The sequence below is a fragment of the Aquarana catesbeiana genome, linkage group LG12 (genome assembly GCF_042186555.1).
Source record: "Aquarana catesbeiana isolate 2022-GZ linkage group LG12, ASM4218655v1, whole genome shotgun sequence".
Lineage (NCBI taxonomy): Eukaryota > Metazoa > Chordata > Amphibia > Anura > Ranidae > Aquarana > Aquarana catesbeiana.
The window spans coordinates 210,561,796-210,583,454 of record NC_133335.1 but is presented as its reverse complement, the minus strand read 5'-3'; the positions used below and the strand labels follow the sequence as shown (position 1 = coordinate 210,583,454).

The 21,659-nt window shown below is 40.6% G+C and overlaps 1 protein-coding gene across 4 annotated transcripts in view; it reads left to right on the top strand.

Moving 5' to 3' along the window:
- NDRG3 (NDRG family member 3) overlaps window positions 1-21,188 on the top strand; it is a 101,817-nt gene extending 80,629 nt beyond the window's left edge. For 3 of the 4 annotated variants that reach the window (XM_073606620.1, XM_073606621.1, XM_073606623.1), the window contains 7 exons: window positions 586-648; window positions 1,983-2,034; window positions 4,006-4,053; window positions 6,927-6,962; window positions 7,572-7,623; window positions 12,365-12,403; window positions 15,398-21,188. In XM_073606620.1, coding sequence (XP_073462721.1) covers window positions 586-648; window positions 1,983-2,034; window positions 4,006-4,053; window positions 6,927-6,962; window positions 7,572-7,623; window positions 12,365-12,403; window positions 15,398-15,579 — 472 coding nt within the window. In that variant the 3' untranslated portion in view covers window positions 15,580-21,188. The remainder of the gene's footprint in view (window positions 1-585; window positions 649-1,982; window positions 2,035-4,005; window positions 4,054-6,926; window positions 6,963-7,571; window positions 7,624-12,364; window positions 12,404-15,397) is intronic. The other variant, XM_073606622.1, reaches the window with a different exon arrangement.
- Window positions 21,189-21,659: the final 471 nt, after the last annotated feature.

The window sequence follows — 21,659 nt, the reverse complement described above, 5'->3', positions numbered from 1 at the left end:
TAAAATAAAATTTAAAAAATGGAACTTTGACTTAAATATTCACCTCTCCAGCATTGTTCCTTAAGACTTAAAGGTTTAAAGTCCAAAGTTAGTCCTCTTCTGGATTGAGTGGCACTTGGCATTATCCAGCCTACTATTGCCAGCTGGCAGACTCAATACACCGGGGGGGGGGTGCACACCCTGGCACCCTACCACCAATACATTGCTGCAAAGAAAGATTGTACTGTTCTGACTGCATTGGTGCCACTCTGCATCTAGCATTGTGTAGTCAGTGAGGAGATCGAGGGAACCCTGGATGTAATACGTCAAAATATTTATGTAAACAAAAAAAAGTTTTTTTGTAGAATCATGTGGGGAAAATAGGAGTTGAGCTTGGAACTGGGCTTTAATATTTCTTTTTAGAGAGGCATACTTTACTCCAGAGATCTTTCAGTCCATGGTCAGCCTTGTTCCCATGAAAAGCATTATCCTTATTTTTTTTGGTGTTTTTTTGGTGTTTTTTTTTGGTGGTTTGTTTTTGTTTGTTTTTGTTTATCACTGTAAATTGATTAAACGTTTTTATTTGTTTTTTTTTCCATGAAATAGCCGCAAAGACCTGGAAATAGAAAGACCGCTTCTTGCAGCGAATAATTCTTCAGGAACTCTGAAGTAAGGAACTTTTAGAAGCCGGAGTTGTATGTCTGTTTCCCTATGTGTATACCATGCGCCCATTTGATTAGAAAAGTTACTTTTGGTTAAGTTCTTAAATTTTCAGCCGTGTCGCTGATTACCTTAGATGCCCATGTGTTTTACAAAGATCTGACTTTGCAGAGGTAATCTTGCAGAGTTCTTTGCTTCAAACGCTACAGATCAGTACAGTTTTTTGTTTTTTTGTTTTTTTTGTTTTTTTTTTTCATAGGGGTTAATTTACCAAAGGCAAATAAGCTGTTCACATTCCAAGGGAATTTTTTACTTGGCATTGTGAATGTGGTAAAAATTCACTTAGCAAAAAAATACAAGGACAATAGCAAAGTGTATTTTTGCTTGTAGATGATTGGGTGGTGGAAGTCAGCAGAGCTTTACCTCCACTAAGTGAAGGGAAAATTCTCTCTACAAACTGAATTGCCTATAGTAAATCAACATCATAGAGAGATTGAATAAGGAGTGATTCTTTTATGGGATTTCTGTCCCCCCCCCTCCATTTTGTCTTTTCTCAAAGAGGCAGTTGGCTATATTTTGTCACGTTTTTGGGGTTGTGTTTGGTATGTGCAAAGATCACACAAATACTTAAAAGTATATCCTTTTTATTAAAAAGTAATGACCGATAATATTAGAAAATATAACAGGAATACTTGACTAAAGATGCTGTTTTGCCATGGAGTCCCCCCCATAAAGGCTTATTCAGGTAATCGAACCAGACACTTGCATGTTGCAGCTCTGGATGAGACTAAACCTACCAGTGCTTGCTAAGGTATATAGGAAATGGTCAAGCCCACTCTCAGAGCAATATGATCTAAGGAAAATGGCACAGAGTGGGCTGGCTTGTTCATATAGGCAGTTTACAGTCGCACATTCCTTTGGTATGAGTTTGCCAAAGTAATCAGGAATACCAGGATATTAGACTTTCTTAGATATTTGTGTGTGTGTGTTTATACATCACCGTATGCAAATAAAGCTACCACAAGCAATGTGCTAGAGTGGGATGCAGTCCTGTAAAATGTTGGCGTGTTGGGCACTGGGTTGACGCCTTGACAATGTGGTGGCACAAGGACTTTATATATTTTATTTTACTTGCGCAAAGAAGCAATCTTTAGATTTTCACATTGTTCCATTACAATGCACGGTAATTTGTTTTGAGAAGGGTAGCTGGGTGTATCTGTCACTTTCTGTAGAATCTCTTGGGTCAGGTAATGGCAGTCTGCCGTTACCTTTTTTAGGGGTATATGCCGTTTCATTGATGTCCAATATTATGATTGCCATTAAGGGAAAGTGTTGTCTTCTAGGTGCCCTACTCTGCTGGTGGTTGGTGACAGTTCTCCTGCAGTTGATGCTGTGGTAAGTGGCATTTTATGTTTTTTTTGGTGTGGAAATTTTCCCTTCTGATCTCTACAGAGGGGACAGAAGGGAAGGTTTAAAGGACAAATTTACCTCTGGGATAGAGCTGCCCGATTAATCTTTAAAAAATCGTGATCTCGTTTCAACCCCTCTTAATAACGATCATAATACAGCATTTCCACGATTCATTCATGTAACAAGTGCAGAGCCTTCCCTGCTCACTCAGCTGTCGATAAACTAACCCTTTTTTTTTTTTTTTTTACATTGTCAGCACTGAGAGAACTCTAAAAAAAAAAAGTATCTTTTTAGTTTTTAGCTCAAAGGGATGAACTTCTGTCTGTAAATGAGGCCAGTTTACCCACCTGAAGACTAAACCTTTTTCTGACACTTGTTGCATTACAAGTTAAAATCAGTATTTTTTTTTTCTAGAAAATTACTTAGAACCTTCAAACATTTTATAGATATAGATATATATCTCTATATTCGCACTGTATTTACGCAGCGGTTCTTCAAATGCAATTTTTTGGGGAAAAAATACACTTCAATGAATTAAAAAAGAAAACTAAACAGTAACGATAGCTATTGTTATTGTTGTTATTATTATTTTTTTTATTTTTTTTTGTATAATGTGAAAGATGTAATGCCACGAGAATCGTGAGAGAATTGTGATCTTTATTCGAAGCAAAAAAAATCATGATTCTCATTTTAGCCAGAATCGTGCAGCGCTACTCTGGGAACATGTTACATATAGTCAGTAAAACGCAAACTGTTCCGTGGCACTATTGCCTAATGTCCTTGGCGATTCTCTCAGGTGTTAAAGAGCAGAAAAACACCAAGCATCCCATACCTTATACTTGGGCGACCTCTGTGTTAAAAAAATAAGTTTTTCATAAGCTAACACTTTATTTACAAACTGAAGCCACCTACGTATGAAGGGAGGGGTGGGTTGAATCCATTTAGGCGCTACAGCCTTACGAGCCAAAAAATGGCGTTTCCATTTACATAATCCTAGTATGTCCCGGCCACTGTTCCTTGTCCTAGACCCCTAGCAAACATACCAGTGGGGTGCATGGAGCAGGAACAGACAAAACTACAGTTAATACCTCAGTCCCCTGTTGCCAATACCTTGCTATGACAGAACTTAACCTGTGCAAAGTCTGCACGTGGACATGTGGCTAAGTACAGAGTTCATGTAGAGGTAGGCAAATGATGCACTGCATGCAATCTAACTGGGGTCAAGTATGATTGCTGCAACATATAAAGGTGAATCAATGTATTAACAGCCAGGGATACAGATAAATGGGATGAGCATGCTTCTTCCCAGTCCTCATCGGATGTGATTAGTGATTTGTAGTGGGACTGCGACATTGCGGCAGCCAAATCTGACACTAAGTGACACCTTTTGGGGACCAGTAATCAGTGCTAAAAAAATGTGCTGTCGCTATATAAATGACACTGGCTAGGAAGGGGTTAGCAGGAGGGGCAATCAAAGGGTTAAGTGTGCTCTTAGGGAAATGCTTTCTAACTGTGTGGGGGATGGACTGACTGGAGGAAGACACACATCTGTGTTCCTGATTGGCAGGAACACAAACCTCTCTTCCTGTCTGACAGAACGATAGTCTACCTTGTTTACATAGGCAGACCGCCGTCCTGCCTCTCCTATGAACAATTGTGGGGGCCGCCGGACCCTCTGATTTGTCTCCTGCTGATTGGCGATCACCCCGGAGCTGACGCCAGGAATCTCGTACAGGTATGTGATTTTGCGCTTAATGGCCACCCTGCCGCAGTAAATATACATGGGGTGGTTTTTAAGTGGTTAAAGCCTCCGTGTTTTAGTTGCTGTGTGTTTGTCCTAATGATCCCCGTTCTCCTCTGTTCTTGTCCCACTGTCATAGGGATAGAACAGAAGCATATATTTATCCAATCCACACTATACCTGTAAAAACTTTAACAGCGATGCCTTCTTTCCAGGTGGAATGTAACTCAAGATTGGACCCAACAAGAACAACTCTTCTTAAGGTATTCCTATATGTTAAAATGTTAAAGAAAAAAAAAATCTGTATTAACTGGATATTGGAGATCATCAGCCAGCTTCTATTTTTGGGATGCATCAAGATAAGGGTTTGGAAACTGAGTAATCTTAAACCCAGGACCCTGCATTCACTATATCTGGTCTCCCACAGTACACAGAACATGGAAATGCAATTATTTTTAGTAAATATAAATTGCTAAATACCTTTTCTCATCAGCGGTATATAGCGGTCTTGTGACTTCTATCAGTGTCTGGTTAAAGCTTGTAGGAGGAGTTTTCATTCTACGCTGACTGTAATGAGGCTGTAGGAGCCCTGACCCTTTGTCTGGACAGTGCTGATTGGCCCTGTGCCAATCACATGCACCCTCCCAAAAAAACCACCTCTAGCCATATACCAAACGGAGCATGTGCAGAGTGCCACCAAGGCTCTGTACTATCAGATGGATTGGGGACTGTGGAAGAAGCGGAGGATCATAAGACAGGATCAAACCGCATTTTTACACTATGCACAGGATTAACCCCTTAGGTTCCACAGTGACTATAACAAGCCTGCTTTACTGCATATACAGACTGATTTTACTGTTGTGAGTTTAGTAACACTTTAACCTGGCTTTAGTTATTCTATGATGGATGTTCAGGGAGGATGTTGCTCCAGAGCAGAGCTTCCCCATGGCAGTTGTAAGCTAGGTGGGCGAAAATGTCTTGAGGCTTTTGGATCAAACTGTAAAAGATTAACAAAGATATGTGTGTTGATGTGCTCATAAGTTTACATATCCTGGCAGAATTTGATTTCTTCGCCATTTTTCAGAGAATATGCATGATAAAACAAACTTTTCTTTCACTAATGGTTAGTGTTTGGCTGAAGCAATGTATTATCAATCAACTGTTTACTCTTTTTAAATCATAGTGGCAACAGAATGTACCCAAATGACCCTGATCAAAAGTTTACATACCCCAGTTCTTAATACCGTGTATTGGCACCTTTAAGATCAATGACAGCTTGAAGTCTAACATGGTATTTGTGGATGAGGCTCTTTATCTTCTCAGATGGTAAAGCTACCCATTACTCTTGGCAAAAAAGCCTCTAGTTTCTGTAAATTCTTGGGCTGTCTTGTATGAATTGCACGTTTTGAGATCTCCCCAGAGTGGCTCAATGATATTGAGCTCAGGAGACTGAGATGGCCACTCCAGAACCTTCACTTTATTCTGCTGTAGCCAATGACAGGTCGACTTGGCCTTGTGTTTTGGCTTATTGTCATGTTGGAATGTCCAAGTACATCCCATGCGCATCTTCCTGGCTGATGAATGCAAATGTTCCTCCAATATTTTTTGATAACATACTGCATTCATCAGCAATCCACCTCCGTGTTTCACAGTATTAATTGTGTACCTTTCATCCTAGGCCTTGTTGACTCCTCTCCAAATGTAGTGATTATGGTTGTGGCCAAAAAGCTCAATTTTGGTCTCATCACTCTAAATTAGTTTGTGCCAGAAGGTTTGAGGCTTGTCTCTGTGCGGTTTGGCGTTTTGTAGGCGGGGTACTTTGTGGCAGTTGTGTAGTAATGGCTTTCTTCTGGCGACTCGACCATGCAGCCCATCTTTCTTCAAGTGCCTCCTTATTGTGCATCTTGAAAAAGCCACACCACATGTTTTCAGAGTCCTCTAGTTACCTGAAGTTATTTGTGGGTTTTTCTTTGCATCCCGAACAATTTTCCTGGCATTTGTGGCTGAAATTTTAGTTGGTCTACCTGACCGTGGTTTGGTTTTAACAGAACCCCTCATTTTCCACTTCTTGATTAGAGTTTGAACACTGCTGATTGGCATTCTCAATTCCTTGGATATCTTTTTATACCCTTTTTTTTCCTGTTTTATACAGTTAAACTACCTTTTCCTGCAGATCCTTTGACAATTCTTTTGCTTTCCCCATGACTCAGAATCCAGAAACGTCAGTGCAGCACTGGATGAAAGATGCAAGGGTCTGTTAGGAGTCCAGAAACGCATTGACCTTTTAGGCCTGATTAACACCTATGCAGGTTGCAGTGTGCATTTTGCAATACACATTTTTGATCCATTGAAGTCTATGGAACCAAAAACCAGAAAAGCCCCTGGCCCTTTTTGTAAAATGCACAGATGTGAACTACATTCATAGGAAACCATGTTAAATGGACTGTAGTGTGTTTTCTGCAAAACTGAAAACGCGCTAAAAAAAATGCAAAGGTGTGAACCATGCCTAATATGCACACACACTAATTACAAGCAAACAGATCACAGGTGAGGATGGTTACCTTTAATAGCCATTCATACCCCTTTGTGTCAACTTGTGTGCATGTTATCAGGCCAAAATCACCAGGGTATGTAAACTTTTGATCAGGGTCATTTGGGTAGTTTCTGTTGTCATTATGATTTAAAGAGTAAACACAGTTGATGATGGCTTCAGCCAAACACTAACCATGAGTGAAAATTGTCATCATTCATTTCTCTGAAAAATGGCCAAGAAATCATCATAGATTCTGCCAGGGTATGTAAACGTATGAACGCACGCATGTGTGTAATAGATGTATATCCCTCTCCCTCTATCTGGAGCAATGCCCAAGATCCAATGTGAAGGTTTTGTGCAGCTTAATCATTGACTTGTATTAACCATGAGAAGATGGACTCTGCAACAATGGCTGCCTCCCCTGCCTTTGATGGCCTCCTTGTTATACAGTGATTTTGGTCTTTTTCAATATTGGTATTGCCTTCTGCTGTGAGTTCTTCTGTGGCTTATTGAATGTATATAAAAAAACTAAAATTTGGACATTCTGACTTTTTTTTTTTTTTTTTTTTTTTTTTCTCATGACGTGTTTAATTTTATTCCTAGATGGCAGACTGTGGCGGATTACCACAAGCTGTACAGGTTGGTCTGTTTTTGCTCTACAGAAAGGCATTTAAATGCATTTTGGAAGTTGAAAGAAGACACAAGCACATTTTCCTTAGTTATGGGTACAATAGAAAATGTTTAGAACCTGTCATTTTTATTGCTGTCACCATTGGGAGGGTCTTCCCTCATTCCCTGTCTTGGTGACCTCTTGTCAGAACAAGTAATGACCACCTTTCTGTAAATGCTAGTTACATTCAAATGTGTAGTGGTCAGGGTTATGTAATGTACACAGTCGGGACTGTAACATGAAACATGCAAGGTGCGTTCATTGCATGCAATGTACAACATAATGAATGTGGTACATCCAACAGGACTTTGTAGCCTACAACATAGCGGGTAGGGTTCAGCCATAAGAACTATGTAACACACAACATGGCATATATAGAGTGCAGTGGTTAGGACTGTGTGTATTGAGCTGAAGCATTTTATTATAGTGGTATAAGAAATCTAATGCGTTAAAGGTTTTTTTTCTTTTTTGTTCTGGAAGATGGCATCCTTCTAAATAGGTGAACATCCATGTGATGCGTTTCCACCTTACTGTTTGCCTAGAATCCTGACCTCCATTTTCATATTTGTTTTCTTTAGCCTGGAAAGCTGGCAGAGGCCCTAAAATATTTTATTCAAGGAATGGGATACAGTAAGTTCTATTATGCCTTGTCTATCTTTTTTTTTTTTTTTTTTTTTTTTTTACCTTAAAGAAATCGAATGATTGCAGTCTCTTAATCTTTTTGGAACATTTGATTTGCCATTTTCCTGTATGAATTGTTGGTCTGGAAAGGAATTCACTATTTAGATATGGGGCATACAAAAATATAATTTAACCTGTTGATCTTTTGTGTGCATCGCTTGCTCAAAAAAAAATCAAAAATCTTTGAGCGTGTGCAATTTACCAAGCCCCTCCTCCTCTGCTCTTCATCTGCATTAACCTGCAATTTCCAGCTGTTATTTTGACAGCCGGGGCTTGTTTAATTTACTTAGGAAAGAGCTTTCTGCTCCTAACACCCGAAACGGTGTCTGCAGTGTCACGAAGAGTCCTAATGAAGTTACACTAATTTGCCCTAAATTTCTTACTTCCCTTCTAACCTTAGCTATTTTGCTTCTGTTTTTTTATTTTTATTTTTTATCTTATAAATAGTTTTAATAACTTTTTTTTTTTTTTTTTTTTTTCCTTCAATTAGTTTTTTCCTTAACTGTTAGTGATTAGCAAAAAATATGGTTCCATTGTAAATAGCTTCACTATATTCTGTAATAGTAACAATTTTAGTGTGCTTATACGCAGGAGAAATTATAAAATATAAATTTCTTCACATTTTGTTTATAAAGCCCTGAATGTGACATCAAACATTCACTGCACCCAAATCCTCCTGGTGCATGTATTTCAAATTGATTCAGTCTTTAATTGTTTTTATTTTTTCTGTTATTTTTGTTAAAAATTGATTCACGTGAATGATTGAGTCACATTGTCTGACAGTTTTTTTGTTTGTTTTTTTTGTTCTTTTTCATCCTTTTTTTCTTTCTTTTTTTTTTTTTTTAAGAATATAAAATTATATACCAAAAAAATATTTTGGTGGGGGGAAGCCTTGTTTTGCATTAAAAAAAACTTTTATTTATCAAAGTCCATCTCCAGGCAAAAATATATATTTTCCCCATGCATCGAGGCTGTGCCTGCACTGCATGGGTCAATGGCTTGTTTTTTTTCTAAGGGTGAGCGCAAAGACTATGCTGAAAACCGCAATTTACCCCCCACGGTCCAGCAGTGTACAGTTCCTGCCTTTGGAGTGTGCTGACGTCAGGAACAGTCCATTTTTAAGACCACTGCAGCGCTGGACTGATTTTGTGCGGGGAGGATCAGTTATACTCACCTGATCCTTCGGAAACCCACACTCCCCCCACACTCCAGCGGTGTAATGTTCCTGTCTATGAAGCTTGCTGACCTCAGGAACAGTCCATTTTCAAGACTGCTGGAGTGCAGGGGTGCCAAACTGATCTTGTGCGGGCAGGATCAGTTAAGTTATATCTCCATTGTCTTCCCCTGGAATAAAAGGAGCAGTTAAGCCGTGCAGGCACAGCACCACTGCATGGGGGGGGGGGGTTTGGAGAGTTCAGCTTTAAGTACATTATTGCTGAATCAATAGGCTCATAGCTGAAATAGAAAGATTGCTCTCATCTGTAATGGGTATACAAGGGTGAGAGCTGAACTGGTTCAAGAACAAAGTGACAGCGGAAAAAAAAAGCTCCTGTCTGTCCAGGTGTATGTAATAATTTCCAAAATGTACCTTTTCAGAAAGTCTACAGTGCTCAACCTGTGACCCTCCAGCTGTTGCAGAACTACAAGTCCCATCATACCTCTGCCTTTGGGAGTCGTGCTCATTTCCAGCTGCTGCAGAACTACAAGTTTCATGAGGCATTGCAAGGTTGTCAGTTAAACAAGCATGGAGGGTCACAGGTTGAGCACCCATGGTCTACAGGCACCGCCCTGTTCCCACCAGTGTGATTTGTAAATCCGATGCTGCATGATGCCTCCTAAGCCCTTACAATGTAGTGCCCCACTGCATTTTAATTGTTTTAGAAATGTCAGAGCTGCTAAACTTATGACTTGTCACACCACATAAGACCTCTCGGTAGTTTTCTGAGATCCTGCTTTGCATTGTGGGAGGCAGTAGGGGTGTGCCTCCATATCAACTTTTTCAAAAGTTGTACATTGCATTCTGCAGGTGCCAAGCTTCTATGGCATCATGTAAAAACTGGTTCTCAAGCCCTGGGTAATGATTGGCACCTGTTGATATCTAGTTATCTTTTTTTTAAATGAGTGTTGTTGTGTTTTTTTTTTTTTTTTTTTTTTTTTTGTTCTTAAAGGTGCTGTGTAACTGTCAGGAATTCCTATTTATATTTTCTATAATCCTATGGCCACCATCTGAAATCAATTCTGAAGGATCGCGGGAATGGCTTTATTTTTTTTCTGCAATGGGGAAGAGTGGAAATGACTGACAGATTTGGTCTGCAGGGTGTCCTCTTTGTAATAGACTCTGTGTCCTGTGTTAGGCTTGTTTCACTTGGGCTTTAGAAGATATAAGAGCGTTGTGAACAGCAAGCTTTGACAAAGCATTTGCAGGGCTTTCAGCAAGCTGTGAATTTTTTTTGGGTACCGTTCAACTTCGGTTTGTAAATGTTGAACATACTGTGGATCCCAATCACAGTGTGGTTTGCTGCTTTTAAGCAAGCTGCTAGCAGGCTTCAGTAGGCCTTCAACACCTTGAGTGCTGAAGCCTGCTAGAAGACCGCCCCATGCAGATATACTGTGGCAGGGTGGCCCTCCTGCACGAAATCGCGTACCTGTACGTGATTTCGTGCACAGGGTCTAGGGCCCGTGTGTTGCCAGTGACCTGTTTTAGCGGTGGTTGGACACAGCGGGAGCCAATCAGCGGGTCCAGTTGACGCAATGTCCACCTGGACCCGCCGATTGTTCTGAGGAGAGGCAGAACAGCGGTCTGCCAATGTAAACAAAAGACAGATTGCAGTTCTTCCAGAGGGGAAAATAAAGATCTTGTGTTTATGCTAAGCAGAAACTAAGATCTCTCTTCCCCCCCAATCAAAGCATCCCCACACAGTTGGAAAGCACCCCCCTAGGGACACACTTAACTCTTTGATCGCCCCTGATGTTGACCCTTTTCTCTGCCAGTGTCATTAGTACACCTGTCAGTTTTTAGTGCTCTCTGTGCCCCATTAAAGAGATTTGCCCCCTTTTTTGTCTTGTTTACCATCATTGAAAGTAACAGGAAATCCTACATTTTGGGTTGTCTCTAGAAAAGTAATAGAGGGGGGAAATCTTCCCTTGGCGACACTTGTTCTGGTGAATTAAGGGGGGGTTCCCTTAATTTGCAGGGATTTCCTCTCATTTCCTGTTTTGGCTATAGGTCAGGAACGGGAAATCTCTCCCCATTGGGACAAAATGGCAAAAATAGACCTTACAGGGGTTACAACCCTCCGTACTCTAGCAGGGGTCTCCAAATTATGGCCCTCCAGTTCAGGAACTACAATTCCGTCATGTTTGTGAATGTCAGTTTTACAATGCCTCATGGGACGTGTAGTTTCGCAACAGCTGGAGGGCCATAGTTAGGAGGTCCTGTCTAGGCAAGACTTTATACCAAAAAAAAAAAGTTCTACTTTAAGTGGCAACCAACACTCCCATTAGGACCTGTATTTAACATTTTACAAACTGGAGTTGAATGGTACTTTAAAAGCATCAATAAAGTTTGCTGAAAGCTCTGCAAACGCTTTTGTCAAAGCTTGCTGTTCACACTGCTCTTATACATGCCGAAGCCCGCGTGAAACAGGCCTAACGTAGTGTTGCATGAGGATGGTGCTTGGTCAGCAAAGGATTTTAGTTTATACGTGTGTCGGGGTGAGAGTAGGGCTGACCATACATTCTACAATTTTCCTTTAGATTTCCCAATACCATATAATATGAGGTCAAACCTAAACTCTTTCTGTTTGTATTACAATCAGGCAGGCCTTTGCACAGTTGAAGGCAAATCTAAAGGAAATTGAATAAGAAAATTGTATAATGTAAGGCCAGCCTTAGACCCAGTTAATGGTCACATGCAACTTGCCATTCTGCCCACATAAATTTACATGCATTCCATTAAGGTCTTGTGATACTCAAAAGACATACTACAAAAGTAAAAGTATTTAAAAAAAAAAAAAAAAACTTTGTACAATTTCTTTTCCATCATTTTACTTTTGAGACATGTCTCTTGAGCCTGTGCTGATTTAGTCCCAATCTAAGAGGGTTTCCACATTATCTTTACATAGAGAAGATGGCACTATCCAACACATTACCCTACTATACTACTTAAATAGTGGTCCAGTAATGAAGACCCTTGCTTAGAAAATAACATTTATAAAGAATGCCTGAAAAGGATGATTCTTAATGTTCACTTTTGTTGTGGGTGACTAGTTCTCATTTGGCCTTCAAGAGCTAAAGCTTCCAGGATGTGTTGTCTACCTGGTCCACCATCATGTACTGTGGTTCCTCCCTCTGGCTGGTATATCACTACAGGACACAGTCGTGACCCGGGGGGGCAATGGGATGAACCACAACATGCAGCAGGAGGTCCATGAAGGGATGAAAACTAAAGCTGCAGGCGGCCATAGCTCTTTAAGACCACAAACTCTTCCCTAATTGTGTAAAGCAGACCATAGTTTTTAAACACTTGAGACCATCTAAAATTGAGCTTGACATGAGTCTAAATGTTAATAAAACGGTTCTTTAAAGACTGCAGAAATACTTTTTGAAATGTTTGTCTATAGAGTCCTTTTTCTCACTTTACTAACCTGTTCCTGTGTCTGTCCTTTCCCCTTGTTGAATGTTACCGCAGTTCCATATGTTCAGCTCAGTCATCTGAGCAGTGAATCAGGTACTTATAGCCCAAAATGGTGTGCAGCACGTCTTGGATTGGTCAGAGTAGTCCTGTGCTTTGCTGGGTGACGTGTGGTTCTAGTTTCACATTCTAGAACTTTGCTTCGTTTGCATCAAACAGCAGCTTGGCATGTTGGTGTCTGTGGTGAAGTTTTTTTTTTAATTTTTTCCATGCATGACTTTGCATGATGGTTGTAAATGTATTTGTGTGACATTTAAAATGCCAATGCATTGTGGAAAGAACATTTCTGGAGTTTCCTTTTTGCTTAGTGCTCAGACCTTCTTTCCCTTTTTAACCACTTACGGACCGCCCGTCGTAGTTTTATGTCAGCCGTTCGAAGGAGGATATCGTTGTTATGGCAGCAGCTAGCTGCCATAACCCCGGTATCACCTTCAGCAGGCGATCCGCTACAACAGGGATATGCAATTGGTGGACCTCCAGCTGTTGCAAAACTACAAGTCCCATCATGACTCTGCCTCTGGGTGTCATGTCTGTGGCTGTCAGTCTTGCTATGCCTCATGGGAATTGTAGTTCTGCAACAGCTGGAGTTCCGCTAATTGCATATCCCTGCGCTACAAGATAAAAGTGGTCTCTGCGGCGGATTCATCGCAAGATCACTTTTATCGGCGGTGGACTCTGACGAGTGAGGGGAAGCGATGTCAAAACGTCACCTCTGCCCACAGCTCTTAAAGGGTGGTGTTTTTATTTTGTTTGTTTTGGTGCTTTTTTTTTTTTTTTTGTCTAAATATGAGATCTGAGGTCTTTTTGACCCCAGATCCTATACTTAAGAGGTCCTGTCATGCTTTTTTCTATTACAAGGGATGTTTACATTCCTTGTAATAGGAATAAGTGACTTTTTTTAGATGGGGGGGGGGAAGAGGAGAAACATTTTTCCTCATTTTATACACCCCCCGTCCAGATGAGCTCGTGTGCAGAAACGTGAGTAGCGCCCGCATATGAAGACTATGTTCAAACCACACATGAGGTATCTCTGCGATCGGTAGAGCGAGAGCAATAATTCTAGCCCTAGACCTCTGTAACTTAAAACATGCAACCTGTGGAGATTTTTAAGGGTAAAAGTTTGTCGCCATTCCACGAGCGGGCGCAATTTTGAAGTGTGACATGTTGGGTCTCCATTTACTCGGCATAACATTATCTTTCACGATATGAAAAAAAATTGGGCTAACTTTACTGTCTTACACTTTTTTTTTAAATTATATATATATATTAAAAAGTGCGCTTGTAAGACCGCTGCGCAAATACAGTGACAAAGTATTGCAACAACCACCATTTTATTCTCTAGGCTGTTAGGAAAAAAAAAGTGTGTTTTGGGGGTTATAAGCAATTTTCTAGCAAAAAAAAAACGTTTTAACTTGCAACAAATCTCAGAAAGAGGCATAGTCCTTAAGTGGTTAAAGTGTATCCAAATTCAAAAACTTTCAGCTTACCAACCCTTAAATGTGGTGACTACATTAGTGGTTTTTATGTTTTGATTTTTTTTTTTTTTTCTTTCCTTAATTTTAGCCTGGTAATCCTGCCAGTAACACCCTTCTGTCCTAGGGTGACAACGCACTGTATCTATGGCGAAGCAGTGTAGCTTTAGGTTGCTCCCCTGATTTGGACAGAAAACTCCTCTTTGCCATATGGAGGAGATGCTTTGTGCCATATGGAGGGATTGCTGTTTGGGTTCATTCTGACATGTGGCAGCCCTTGCCACCACTCAGCAATGTAAAAAAAATGTCAAACTTGGGTGCTAAAGCTCATCCACTCAGACTGGATGACCAGGTGTTGTATCATGCCACTATTTGGACATTTTTAAAACCACTTCCACCTAGAGTGTTTATCTGGTAATCAGGCACTTCCTTCCACCCTTTCACCAAAAGGATTTGTTGCAGGATGGTCTACACCTAGGTTACCACATACTATCAGACATGCTTACTAGATTTACCACGCTCCTTTTGTGAGAAGCCCACAGGGTTAAGCTTTGTCCAGTGCCCAAAACCTAATTTCTTCACCAGTCGGACCCTGATATGCCAGCCCTAGATGAGACAAAATCAAGGTACAATGACCAAGATGTTGAAAACAGTGCTGGAGGTAGATGCAGAAGATTTCTCTCCCCCACACTGTCATTATATTGAAGAGGGAGCTTACTGTAATATGCTTGCTAATAGAGAAAAGCTTGTTGCCTCTGTCTGCAAAAGCCTTGGCATTGTGCAGGTAGACTCCTGCACCTTTTGGCACTAAGACTTGCAAAACCTCCCTTGTTCACGAACCAAATGGGCTGTGATCCACCATAAATGCTTAATAGACCCCCGCTCAGGCTGACCAGGTCCAATGAATTGGATGCCACTGACTAGTGAGGGTGCAGGCTGGGGAAAGGTTCCACCTTGATAAGAGTTTCCAATGTGTAACTTCCAGTATATCGCTCGGTTCAGTTTTGTATTTGCTCTTTTACGGTCTTTCAGCTAATTAAACCAGAGATTGACTTGAACCTGATTCAAGAGGCAACTTAACTTACAGCCAAAACGTTTTTTTTGGGTGCTGTGTTTTGGAGAATGTTTTGGATTTTTTTTTTTTTTTTTTTTTTTTTTTACTGTGCTCCACAACAACCCTTATTGAAGCTTTCCATTTACTGCTGAGTCTTGACTTCCCAATCAGTTGAATTCTTGTGGTAAATTGCTTGGTGTTTGGTAGATTGCTTTTTGGAGATTTCCTGCAATTGTATTTGCGATTGCAAGAGGCTTGTAAATGCTTTAGACTGTATGAAAATTTGTCATATGTGACCAGCTTTACAGAAAGCTTCAGTACAGAGTTGGGGATCACCAGGGGAAATTCCAATCTGCATCTTCATTGTTGCTCCCTCCATGAAGTCAAGTTCTATGTTAGGTATAGAGCTATTAAGACAATCTGCTATTGGAACATAAATGCCAAAGTTCACCAGGCTATGCTTTTTAATTCAACTTTTTCTTTTCTTTCCCCCCCTTCTTGTAGTGCCAGCGGCAAGTATGACCAGACTCGTCCGTTCCCGCACTCACTCCGCCTCAAGCAGCGGCTCAACAGAAGTCCCCCGCAGCCGATCTCAAACAAGCAATGCCCACCTAGAGACCACAACCGGCTCGGCCGTCACAAACGATATCCAGGAAGCTCCACAGACACTGGAATTATCTTGCTAAAGCACTCCAGCACTCATTTCCTATATCAGTCGAACAATGGACCCATCCAGACCAGCAACTCTGGAGAAAAAAAAAATATTCCCATTTCTTTCTATCATTTGATCTTCATGTAACTTTGTGCATGAACTTTCTAAATATCTAACCTATTAGTATTGATACTTCTGGAAAAACTAACAGTTCTATGTATCTTTCCGTGTTTAAAGGGGATTGCCAGGAGAATGTGGTTATTTCCTTTTAACGTGACCCCCTCAGTTTCATAGTATAAAGGGGTTACTCTTCCCCTCCGGCTGCTCTTGGAGGGGGGGGGGTTTAACAGATGCTGCAATTAGGTTTCACGTGCAGCTCTCTGCTTGTGAATGTGAACTGGGCTTTTGGTATGGGCACACAGATGAAGTTGCCGTTTGAGAAACATTGGTTAGTTGGACTTCAATGAACCTGTACTCCATTTTAAACCTTTAATAGCAAGTCTTCTAAAAACACACTCCCCTGCTATTTTGTGCCCATCTGATTTAATGTACCTTGGTTAGTGGGGCTTGACTTTATGGCCATGACATGTCAACTGCTATCCTTTTGACTAATGGGACTGCATCAGTTGGCATTAAGGGAACATTCATTGGATAAGGGAGATGATGGTTGTTGGTTACCCATTTAGTTGGGTAATGAAGTGAAAGCAGGTACAAAAGGCTTGTGGTGTCTATCCTTAAACAGGTCAATTTTAAGGTGGTGTACAAGTTCACTTCAAAGCTGAACTCCAGGAAAACTAAAAATCCCCTCTTGCAGTTGGGCTAGGCCTGCACTTTGTAGGGTTAGCTACTAATTTATATTTTGGGGAACCAATAAAAGTTGCCTGATCCTTTGTACTCTGGCAATTTTAAAGTCTTTTAACATCAAGACTGAATCAGGGTCAATAGTCCTGCTCTGGAGATGATTCAGAGGGGCAGTCTGCTGCTTGAACAAAGGGGTGCACCATTTGCCAGGGGAGCAGGATCAAGCAAGTGCTCTTGCCATCCCCTAGACTAAATGAGCAGTTAACCCTTGCAGTACCACTGCAAGTAAGGACTTTTAGTGTTCCCAGAGTTCAACTTCAAAGGGAATTTTCCAGGATGAGTATGTAGGGAGCCTTTCCTCAGGTATCTTATGAAGGTATCATGATGAACATCCTTATCATTGGTTTGGTCAGTGACACCAGTAAAGCTTACTCATGGCTTCACCTCCCAGTGAATGTTGGTTTGGTGTTGCTGCACAGATAATGTTGCTGAAAAAATATTTTCAGGTTTAACGAAAACTTGTCAGGATTGAAGTAATGAGCTGCCATTGCAGACCTCATTTTGATGGAAGCAAGTTCCAAAATGGTCATTCCATCCCCCTTCACTACTGAGCTAAAACAAGCATACACCCAGAGAAATGGGAGCTCCCGACTTGCTTGCTTGTTCTGGGTTAATGACTTCCTGAGCCCTAGAAGGTCGCCCCAACAAATTGGCAATGGTATCTTCCTGGTGGGTTTTAAGTTCTTCAAGCACTTACAACTATTCTAAGATGACCACTTGAAGGATAGCTCTTTTTCATGCCCTCCCTTTTGTGTAGAAAATGTAAACATTTCATTGGGTTTGTTTTTATATTGCAGTTTATATTTTGACTTTTTCAGCTTTCACTCTTATTAAAAAAAAAAAAAAAAAATCCTTTTTTTAAAAAAAACACTAGAAAGATGGGGAAAAAAAACACACTTTAGGTGTGGTACTTTGGAGCCTCTAATCCTCTTTGCATACTTCTCCCCCTCGTGGTGGTGTAATGGTAGTTAGGTTTTATGCACTTAATAATGTCTTCACTGCTGTGTTTGGGGTAGAAGATGACACTGCCAGCACTTCACAGAAAAGCTTATCTGAGCCTTTTGCTAGAAGCGTAAAAGGGATCTTTTATAATGCTTTAAAAAAGGCTCTTGCTGACAAATAATAGATTTCTGCTTTAAGAGAAATCTCTGGCTCCATTCTTACTACTGTATCTTTGGAGCTCTTACTATAGTTTCCTGGATTAACCAGGAGCTAAAATGTTCAGTTTTTCTTGCAGTGCCACCTGTTGCAAGACTTCGGTATTGCAGCTCATCCATTTTTGCTATATTGCTTTTGTGAGTTCAAGTATATGAATATGTGGGCTTTACTCTTATCGTAAATAACAGGGATGAAACCTTGTCATAGCTGCGTGTGCAGTTTTTTTTTTTTTTTTTCTCCCTTGTCTAACTGGAATTCTTATATAGTATGTGCCTGCTTCTTCTGGTCGAGACTGCACTTATTGGGTCTGATACCAACATATTCCAACTTTTGGAGGATTGTGCTTTTAAGTGAATGTAATTATCCATTAGTTCCTGACATTTTGACTGCTGGTCACATACTGTGCAGCTTCCATGCTTTCATTTTGTCTGCAGTTTACTTTTGGTGGCAATGCTAAGCAGTCAGGAACGTAGACTAGACACTCATACTGCAGTCTGATCTCCTACTTACATCATTGCTTATTTAGCCACCAGTGCAACTTGTCATGCGAGTTTAAAATCGCATAACAAGTCTTGTCCTATTGTCAACAATGGAAGCAGTCTGATGGAGTTGGAGTCTCACCAATTTTGAAAGTAGTTCTTGCACTACTTTTTGCAAGTTCAGGTAAGACCTGCATGGATATCTGTGCATGAAGTCACAGATGTCTTCCAAGTTACACCTGAAGTAGTACTATTTTGAAATTGTGCTACTTCAAGTGAAGTAGCATGGTTTCAATGTAAAGATTGGTGTGAACGGGCCTCAGAGAGCCTGCGGTTGTCCATGCAGGTTAAGCAACTAGTTGATGTACCTTCCTCTCTCTCCAGCTGCACCTTCATTGGTGGCTCCATTCTGTTGGTGGGAGTAGAGATTATGCTTGGTACCTCCCTGGGTTTGGGGCGCATGGGACTTAACTCTCTTCCCAATGTCACTGGTGATTGTCTAGGCTGAGAAGAGATTGTTTAACACTATAAGCTCCAAGACTTGCATCTTACTCAAGGCTTTCTATCTTCACTCCAAAAAACAAACAAAAGCAAGGCGAGTATGAGAAGCTGTAGAGGGGTTGGTAAGCTAAATGCTTTTGCCTGCATTGGCAAAGCACAGGTCCTCTTTAAACATGGTTACCTTTCTCTTTCACCCCATGTGGTCTCTGCCAATTTGACACACTTAAGATAAACTTCCTGTACAAAAATCTACGCACTGTGAACATTTGATCAGTAAAATGTTAGTGGGTACCCACACTTCTGTTTAACCACACAGAACAAATTTTTGCTTTCACAGTTAACCCAGGAGCTGGTAAGCACAGGCACCTTTGGAGATCAGTACATCAATGAATGCCCTTGACTACAAACCCTAAGCTGGTCTTCAATTCCTTTGGTGCTTCAGTCTGCCCTTTTCCTAGCTGTACATTATATACTCTTTTGCTTTTGATGTCCTTTCCAAGTGTTTCTTCTGTAAGAGTTCAGATGAATTATGAATGTTCTTTTAAACTACGTAAGGGAACATCTAATACTAACCCGATTGTATTCTGTTCATGTTATTAACGTTAATATATATTGTCCACTACAGTGTTTGTTTACTTATGTATATGATAAAGCAATAGATGGTTTTATATGGAAGCCTTAATGACTTTACAGGGAAAATAGTGAGTGAAAAAAAGTGAATTTCAAGGTCTGTCAGCTTTCAGTAGAAAAGGAGAACTTTCATTGGACCTCTATGCCAAGTGCAAGGGCCTCACTTTTTTTTTTTTTTTTTTTTGCTCAGTACTTGGCACAATGGTTGGCCTAAGCCAGTAGTCAAAGTTCATTCAATGGAAATTCAAAGAACAATAACCTATAGCACCCAGATTTAACTTTTTTTTTTTTTTAACATTTTACAATTGTCAGAATAGATAATTGAGTGCTATGCTCCCGGGGCTGCCCCAGCTAGAGTACCTGTCACGTTTTCCAGAATGAGTACAGTGATGGGTTTATTTAAGGCCATTCAGAGGCAAGGAAGGCTGACACTGGTGATTACCTTCTTAAAAATGCTAGTTCCCTGGCTGCCTCTGGATTTAATCCTTTGAGTTGCTGTCCTTGCACAATCGTGTGGAATAAAAGTAAGACTTAAAGGACAACTGTAGTTTACGCAAGCACACCCCTACCCCAACTTCTTAGCGTGGAAGTAAACCCGTTGATTTAATAGTTTCAAAAAAAGTTACATTCCTGGCATGTGCTGGAAATGTAACTGTCATAATGGTTGTGCTTGTAACCATCCAGTGACCAGAGTCATAACTGATCACATGTTCAGTACCATGACAGTTGAAGATTAAAACACAACCCAAGATGGCCGGTTCCTTGGCTGAAATGGATAGAAGGGTTTACTACCACTTTAACCTGTAGCAGAGCTGCATCCTAAGCAATTTTTTTTTTGGGAAGCTGCTTTCCTCTGTTGCCCCTGTGTATCAAGACTTTATAGACCTGTATGTGACAGTCCCAGACATTGCAGCAGTATCTCAAGACGGCCATATACTAGCCGAGGGCAAAAAAAATTGCACAGGCTATGAGACAAGAGTGTATGTAAGAAGGTGTTGGAGGTGGCAGAGGATTGTGTATTAAAAGTATAGTTGTCCTTTAAGTCGGAGCTTCTAATCTGCATCTTCGTGCCAACTCAAATTATTGATACCATTTAATCAACACAGCTGGCAAGGAGTGTTTTCAGAAGGTGAGATCATGAATGGTAGCCGCCATCGTTACTACAAGTTCCTCTGAAAGACAAAAAAGTTCCTTGCGCTGTGGGCAGAGTTTAAACCTGGAAGACATTGACGACCTCACCAAATATATGCTTGGGTGGGGTGTCATGGCATTCCCATTGGGAGTCTTTGTTCTCTGGACCCACAGCAGGTTGACTTCCACTCCAGCAATGGCCATGACTGGAAAAGTTATTCTTCTCATTGGCCCCAAGTGAACCTTTCAAACAAGACACCATACTGCACCAGCCATCTTCGGCAGAATATATGTTGGATGCACTTTGGCCACTGACAGTCTAGAAAGAGGTCAAACCCTGCTCCCTTTGGGAGGAACTATTGTACAAGCTGAAAACTGGGTAGGTTGACCAAGGTTTAATTCTTCATACTTTCCATTTGGGTAACATGCATGCCAGTGTCATTGTTTTGTACCAAAAAATCTATTTATGCTGAAATACAAAATTTCAAAATCGGAACACCTAAAATATTATGAACAGTATACCTTTAAATAGATATATATTCAAGTTTTTGTTAAATATATACTTCTCTTCCCTTTTTTGAAATGTTCGTTTTTGTTGTTGGTTTGATTTTTGGTGTGACACCCAAAAGACCCGCCTTTAGAACCCACCCACTTTGGTGTTAGGGACGGATGTGCATCTTTGTGGCTAGCGACTTGGTATTTTTAGACCAATAAAACCTAAAGGGATTGTTTTGAATTTGTATCTTACCAACGGACCTATATTATATATATTTTTCCTGTAGCTGAGCAAGAATGTAGACTTGACTATAACTGTTATCAATAATTTTCTCCTGTTTAAATAAAGGCATTGTCAGTCTAATTGACTTTGTACTTGCTAATAAAACTGAAGTGTGTTGTATGGTTTTGTTACTTGTGCAATATTATAGGTTTTAAGGCTACTTCTATCCTGTCACCAACCTAAAGTCTTGTTTAAATGGGTGGCCCGAGGGCATTAAAAGCAGGTGTTTGAGTGTTGGTTCTACTGTCCACCTAGAAACAGACCTGTAGCCACTGTGTGCTGTACATATGCTGTGGGGAAAAAAGTAAAAAAACGTTGGGAAGTACCACCACTGAGTGTGACTCATTTGAGATGGGTCTATTCTGCAACTGTGTGTAGTGGTTGTGGCGCGGTGGGTTGGAATTTTGAGGCCATGCAGCAACCTCCCTGTAACTGTGTGCAATGTGAACTACACGGGAGAATCTTGTCAATGATCTCACGGCAGCTGGGACCATAGTCACCAAGAAAACAATTGGTAACGCTACGTCGTGAAGGATTGAAATCCTGTAGCGCCTGCAAGGTCCACCTACTCAAAAA